At 45.7% G+C, this 7,482-nt stretch overlaps 1 protein-coding gene across 1 annotated transcript in view; it reads left to right on the forward strand.

Annotated features, from left to right (window-relative positions):
• Positions 1 to 645: 645 nt before the first annotated feature.
• Positions 646 to 7,482, forward strand: part of dhx16 (DEAH (Asp-Glu-Ala-His) box polypeptide 16) — a 24,247-nt gene continuing 17,410 nt past the window's right edge. Inside the window, exons 1-8 of the mRNA XM_008281095.1 lie at positions 646 to 954; positions 2,049 to 2,251; positions 2,389 to 2,627; positions 3,249 to 3,432; positions 3,528 to 3,584; positions 3,671 to 3,925; positions 4,021 to 4,254; positions 6,195 to 6,386. Of these exons, the coding sequence (XP_008279317.1) occupies positions 2,054 to 2,251; positions 2,389 to 2,627; positions 3,249 to 3,432; positions 3,528 to 3,584; positions 3,671 to 3,925; positions 4,021 to 4,254; positions 6,195 to 6,386 (1,359 nt within the window). The 5' untranslated portion in view covers positions 646 to 954; positions 2,049 to 2,053. The remainder of the gene's footprint in view (positions 955 to 2,048; positions 2,252 to 2,388; positions 2,628 to 3,248; positions 3,433 to 3,527; positions 3,585 to 3,670; positions 3,926 to 4,020; positions 4,255 to 6,194; positions 6,387 to 7,482) is intronic.

Raw genomic sequence — 7,482 nt, forward strand, 5'->3', positions numbered from 1 at the left:
GGGCCTTCCACTGTGTACTAACCCTACTGCTGCACAGCACCACTGATGGACTCAAACACATAAAGAAGACAAGTAGTTCCACACATTGACTCTTGACAAGGACCACCTGTTAATTCAGAACCATCCAGGAGACGAGCTCATGAAGCCGACAGAGAACGGCAAGAGTGTGCAAAGCTGTCATCAAAGCAAAAAGGGAGCTACTTTAAAAAATGTAAAATACAAAACATGTTCTGGTTTGTTGAACACTTTTTTGTTTACGACATGATTCCATGTGTGTTCTTTTGTAGTTTTGATGTCTTCAGTATTAATCTATAATGTAGAAACTAAATAGAATACATAAAAACCACTGAATGAGAAGGTGTGTCCAAACGCTTTACTGGTGCTGTACATAAAAGGTTCTATACAAATAAATATTGTTTTTATTATATATTTTTTATTTATATTTTGTGCAGGGAAGGGGATTTTGTTCTTTTTTCTATTCTCAGTTTTCATAATTATTTTTAGCATTTCTGAATAATTAGGTGGGGAACAGAGGAATCATTACTTCCTGTAGTCTCCTGGTTAATTCTTCAGCCTGTTTTCCTCCCAGTGCCATGAGGCAGTGCTTGGTGTAGTTCTCCCTGTGGCCACGGGGCGTAGATGGCGCTGCAGCGTCTGATGCAGCTCTGCTCTTCTTCGCTTGTTGTATTTGACGTACTTCCCTTGTCGACTTCAGCGTGTCTCAAGCTAGGCTAGCAAAACAAGCACTGCTGTATGGTGATGACGGGTGTTTTTGGATGAACATGCCGCACACGGATGTTTCTTCGTGGCCTCGGGCCGCCGTTTGTTTCCGCTAAGCGTCCTCAGCGGCAGCTCGTGAGCTACAACTCCATCTCCCGCCTGACTAGTGGCTGGAGTTAGCTTAGCTGGCTAACCTACAGCCTGCTGCTCCCATCAACAGCGTCTGAAAAAGCGGTAAGTGACGTTTTTTTCTATTTCAGAAAGTGTAGTTGTGCGTTTTTATTCGCACGCTGTCAATGCAAAGAACAAACAGGCCGCACATGTGAACAATAGCTCACTTTAGGGTAGCATCTGAAGTTAAAGTAGTTTCTACAAAGTTAGAGGAACCCTCCGTGGATGTGGACCTGACTGGACCAAGATGTTCAGGGTCAGAAGCTGTCACTAGTCTCCCTGTTGGAGGTGAAGGTCCACCAACCTGACTCTGTTTTACTCCGTGTTGAGCATCACTGGGCTCATCGAGTCCAGACTGGTCCACATGAGACCGGGAGAGAGCGGGGGCTGAATGAAAGCCGGGATGGTCCGGTTGTGAAATGCATTTTAAACGTATTTTATTTGTAATCAGTTAAAAAAAAAAGTACATATAATAATGATAATAACAATATTAATATCTGGGAAAATGCTGAATATTGGATCCAGTAGTCAGCCCGAATGATATCGGTTCCCCCAGAGTCTGATCTTTCTGCTGCTGCTGTTTCCAGATCACCAAAACAGCCTCCATATGTCCCCTATACAGGCAAAACCCTGGCACTTAAACTCCTCCGTTGTCCTGATTAGAGCGGATCTAAGTGGAACATTTTCTCTGTGTGATTAAACCAAACACTCGGTTAGTAGTCGTCTAGTCTGGATTTAAAACACGTGTCTGTAGCGGGTTTTGATCTAAACCTGGCTTAGATCAGCACACGTGTGTGTAGTGGGGTTTAACCAGGGCTAAACTGTAGCCCTGCTGCCGTGATGTACATTTCTCCACTGTGGGAAAATAAAGTCTTAAATTAATCTGTTATCTTCATTCAAACTCTTTTCCTTCATTAAAGAATTTTGTCTGACATACGAAACAACATCCGTTTTATTTGTTAAGCGTATTGTTCTCACATGGTCTGTAGAAACTGCAGGAAGACACTAGCAAGTAAGTGACACCTATAAATAATTGAATGTTTCTGACCCTGCTGGGTTGTTTCTGTTGGACTGAGGCTTGCACAAAGGTCCAGGTGAATGAAGTGATCTGTCCTGTGACTGCTCACACCTTTACACTGCGTCTGCCCCGTCTGCAGGCACCATGGCCAGTCTGGAGCAATGGGTGAACGACCGGCTCCACGACATCCTCGGCTTGAGTGACAGATACGTGTCTCAGTTCATGATCGGCACTGCACGGAAAGCATCGAGTCCGGAAGATTTTGTGACTCGTCTCGAGCAGACGGGAACCATAGACATCGACCAGAGTGTGACTGCGTTTGCAAAAGAGCTCTTTGACAAGGTACATCCATACAGTCCTCTCCTGGTTCCCTGTGAGAACTCACTACATATGAACTTAAACAGCAGTTCCTCACATTGTTGTTTGCTTGAAGTTTTGGTTGGAATGAATCCTGAAATAATGGTTTACAACTGTCACAGATTCCACGAAAGCAGGTTGTTGAGAAACCATCCCGAGCAATAGAACGACAAGCCATTGAAATGGAGAGGAAGAACCGGACGTACACGCTACTGGAGGACAGCGACGATGACGAAGACGCTGTGGCGGAGAAGCAGAAAGGGAAAAAGAAAAGCAAAGACAAGGACCGAGGAAACAAGAGGAAGCACCTCAGACAGAAGAAAGGGAGTGAATCGTCCAGTGAGGATGAAGCCCCTAAAAGGTAATCTATGTGTTCTTCCTGAGCTTTAAAAGGAAAATAGTTAAATTACTGTTTGTGTCCAAGCCCAACCAGGAACGGGAGCTGAAAATGAGCTTAATGCTATACACTCTATATGCAGTACATCAGATGTTTAAAAACGCATGGTCCCTGTTCCAATAAATAAATGAATTTAGTTTTTAGGTTCTGTTCTTTCAAATCCGTCCCTGTGATGCCTCTGAATTCATTCTCAGCTTGTTATATGTTGAAAGGCTGTGGTGGTTCGTGGAGGCGGGTGGTCGTAGTGAACAGCAGGAATGGCCACCTTCATCCTCAACAGCTAGAGCAGCTTCACTGTAAAGAATGAAAATGATGCTAATGGTCGTGCTTTACTTTCTTTAAAACTGTGAGAGGGGACATTGGCCTTGGACTGTAGTGTCTGTGTGCCCTTCTGGTTGCATTAAAAGACGACTATATTTGACATTATGACGATTAATCCTCAGTTCACATGCATGCTGAGTTGTGAGTGTTGATCTGTAAGAATCATCAGCAGGTACACAGGTAGTCAAACAGTAGGAGCAAAAGTAGTAAAATGGTTAAATGAGCTCCACGTGTTGCACAGAAGTTATTTGTCTTTAATATCAGGGATGATTTGGGCCAAAGAGACCACAAGTCTGTCAAGAAGGACGAGGAGGAGGAGGAGGAAGAGTGGGAGAAGGAAGAGAGAGAGCGACTGCAAGACATTGAGGAGAGAGATGCATTTGCCCAGAGAGTGAGGCAGAAAGACAAAGACAAGACCCGCAACATCGCAGAGAGGACGGACAAGAAGGTGGGAGAGCAGATTAATACAACACGGGCTTGTTCAAGGATGAGCCACTGTGTCATGCAGGGAAACCATTCATCCTGTGCTTTGGTTCTCTCCAGGCTTATGAGGAGGCTCAGAAGAGGCTGAAGATGGCTGAAGATGATCAGAAGAATATGGTAGGTGCTTTAGCAGAGCCTGCTGTCACTGGCTGTCACTACCGTCTGTTGATTTGTGCAGTAATGTTAGCTCTTTTTCTGTGTAGTTGCCAGAGTTGAGAAAGCGCTCTCGCTGGGAATATCTGAAGAAGAGAGAGGCGGAGAAGCTGGAGGACCTGGAGGCTGAGATCGTTGACGAGGAGTACCTTTTCTCTACAGACGAGCTGACCGAGAGGGAGAGAAGGGAGCTGGAATACAAACGCACCCTTCGGGATCTGGCTAAAGATTACAAAAAGGCCGGTGCGAAGGAACAGGAGGAGAGGAAGAACAGATATTACATGCCAGAAGAGACGAGAAGCAAGGTAAGGACGAGGGATGTAACGTGTTGGCGTAAGGCGCAGAGAATACAGCAGGTTCAGTTATACCGAGTCTCTGAGTGATCTGTCTCTGCTGACAGGAGGTGCCTCAGAGGGACCTGGAGCTGGAGGAGACTCCCATGGAGCTGGGAGGAGAGCAGGGCCGCTGGGAGGAGGAGAGGCTGAAAACGGCCTCCCTCAGCTTCGGGGCCAAGAAGGAGCGAGAACAAGGGATGAGGCAGGAACAGGAGAAGTACCAGCTGATCCTGGAGGAGGAGGAGATGATCGACTTTGTCAGCACTGCCATCACCATGAAGGGAACTCGGACAGAGAAGGTGGGATTTGTTTGGCAGGTTTTACTTCTGACGTGACCTCTAACCACAGCTTTCAATCTGCAAGTCATTCAGAGTTCAGATTCACTTTGTAAGGTCCTGACTCTGCCAGGTGTTGGGGACACCACAGTCAGCCTGGGGTGTCTCCAGAGACAGCTCAGAACATACATTACTCATGTGATGTGATTGTGTCTGTAAGGTTTACAAATGACAAAGCTGAAAATGAAAACGTCTGAGGTGTGGAGATGTAAAGACGTGAGCGAGCAGACTTCTGAGGAGGCCTCTCCTCACCACTAGCTAAGCCCAGCAGCTGGAGACCACATTAATGGTCCCACTGCAACCCGCTGTTTGTAGGGTTAGGGTTAGAGCAGTCAGCCTCTTAACCCCAAACTGTTTGGGTGGTTATTGGTCCTGTCACCTTTTGACTCACTGTTGGCTCAGATTTGAATCAGATGTAAAGTCCTGTACTTCTCTAGAAGCAGCACGACCACGGCTAGGAGAGAGAACGAGGAAGTGTTTTTGTGCAGGATGACGTTGACGAGACCTGTCTGTTTCTACAGTTTCCACAAACGGTGTTTTATTCATACGAATGTGGAAAGACGTCTCGCTGCAGAGCCGTGGGGACCAAGTGGGTCTGATTTTTGTGTTCAGTCTCTCTTGTCGTCTCCTGTCCGGTCTGAGGAAACACAGAGTGCAGTTCACTAGAAATTCTCAAATATTTTGTCCTGCGACCGTAAATCACGTGGAGTCGGTCATGACCTCTCAGTTGCACAGAGGAATGAAGAATTTTTGCAGGATCCGTGAATTTTTGGAAAACATTTTAGTGAGATGTGTAGAATAAAGTAATTTTGATGAACTTTCTTGACTTTCAAGGTCAGATTTGGGTTATTTTTTGTGACTGAACCACATGCCCTGTATGAGCCATTCATGTTTTAAAGTTGTTGTTTTTTATAGTTGTTGGCTCTGATAAATAGTGACAGTTGGAAAATTAAAAAACAAAAAGGAAACACGTCTTCTAACCCTGTCCGGGGGTCTTAGGCTGCAGAGGGCTGTTTTAATAGGAATTGTAAGCAGGAAAAGACGTGAGGCTCAGCTCCATATGTCAGTCTGAAATCAGTCCGTTTCAAAAACACACAAACATGGAAAACCAGTCGCAGTAGAGAAGTGATTTTAAAAACCAGTGGCTGTTGTATTCTTTATCAGGATCCTGTTATAAATGAGTTGACTTTAAATATCTAATCTTCTCCAGACATCTACAGATCTCTAATCCAGCGTACCAACAGTGAATGACGCACTTGATTTCTAACTTACAAGAATGCCGACAGCTACTGCCTGTCGCTGGCATCCAGAGGTGTAAAAATGAATAAATGCTATCACCTCCCTACAGCCTGTGTTGGCCTCAGCGTCCGTCACACTGAACCTGTTCTATGTCCCTTATCCAGGTCGTTCTCTCCTCACCAGATCCCTGCTTGTGTTGTATCTGCTCTCAGATGTGCGTCGCTTTGGATAGAAGCTGTAGAACTGGCTAAACCTAAATATTCGTGTGCTGTACCTCATTTAACTCGGCCTTCCCAGAGAGTTGCCACTAGAGGGCAGACTTCAGTCCTGCACCTTTATAGGAACAGAAACAAGTTGCTCCACTTGTTTTTGGCCTTGGACCAGTGCAAAAGCAAATATGTGCAGTACTCTGTGTTGTTCTAGGGATGTGTAGGAGCAGAGGTAGGACCTTCATAGCAGCTTGCTATGTATGAGATTAGCATGAAGAGTTATGAAGAAACCCTCCACCTGTACACCTCCTGTATGAGTGAGTGGCCAACCATCAGAAGGTCACGTTTAGCCGGCATGTTCCCTCAGCATGTCCTAGAGAGAACAAAGAGTACCTACTCCTTCCATGTGACTATGACAAATATAACAGCCTTTTCCTCTGACCGTGTTGTGTTCAGGATCAGGAGGCGCCGGCTCTGTCGCAGGCAGAGTTGAAGAAACAGTCCATGCAGGAGGTCCGGCGCAGCCTGCCCATCTTCCCCTACAGAGAAGACCTGCTGGCTGCCATCCACGAGCACCAGATCCTGGTCATCGAGGGAGAGACGGGCTCAGGAAAGACCACTCAGATCCCTCAGTACCTCCTAGAAGATGTGAGTGCAGAAACTAACATGAGCATCATTTATGTTAAACATACTGAACTCGCTGTACACATGACTGCATAGTAATAAAATAACATGTCCAGACTGGTCTCAGTCATTTATTAGCCTCTGCAGATGAGCATTCCTCCTCTTATTGACATACATGTGAGGTCCTGTGCTAATCTGGTCACTGGTTGACAGGATTTCTAAGGAAGAAACTCTGACTTAAAGCCACACGGAAGTGATTTATACAACATTTGAATCAGGATTTTACTGTTTGACAAGCTTATCTGCTTTCTTGCAGAAGGTCAGATCAAAGAAATGCCGCCACTCCCTTATGTGCAGTAAATACTGTATAAGTACAGCTAGCATCCCAGTTTAGCATAGCATGAAGACGTAAAACAGGGGAAACTGCTAACAAGGCTAAGTTTAAAGTAGGAGCATCAATATGCCTTTGTCCGACGGAATTCCCATTGGCTGAACAATCTCCAGTGTAGTTAAAATAAAGTGTTGTGTCACATCAGCAGCCTTCTGGGATTACTCTGTTGTTTGGCAGTCGGAGGAGGACAGACGACCTGTGAACACCTCTGTGTTTTCACAGCTCTGAACTGAACCCAGTGGAGACGCTACCTCTGGCTGGTTTATTGTTGATAGGATGTTTACTTGAGATCTGCTCCAGACTCGATGTCAGCATGTCAGAGGAGTCGTCAGGTGTCTTCAGTCACGGCTCCATGTTGTTCAAATGACTGGCTACGCTGTTGAGTACAAACTTTGCAAACATCACAACTCAACACCAACATGGCAGATCATCTACGAACAGCCGCTAACGTGTCTCTGTCATAGGTCTAGTCTGGTAGTAGCTGTTGTGCTGGGTCCCCAGTAGACAGAGGCTCAGGCGAGCAGGTGGAGAGGCTTCAGTGCACCGTGGAGCATTCAGGTCATCCACAGATAACGTGCAGGTCGCTTAAATTTAATTCTTTTAAGTTGACTACAGCCTAAGTTTGAAGGCCACAGTCTGCCTACAAGCACCTCTAAAGCTATTTCTCTGCTGGTTGATGGTGAGACTTCAGAGAATTTCTGTTAGTGGTGAAATAGTCCAGGACATGAC

The sequence above is a fragment of the Stegastes partitus genome, unplaced genomic scaffold (genome assembly GCF_000690725.1).
Source record: "Stegastes partitus isolate 25-593 unplaced genomic scaffold, Stegastes_partitus-1.0.2 Scaffold222, whole genome shotgun sequence".
NCBI lineage: Eukaryota > Metazoa > Chordata > Actinopteri > Pomacentridae > Stegastes > Stegastes partitus.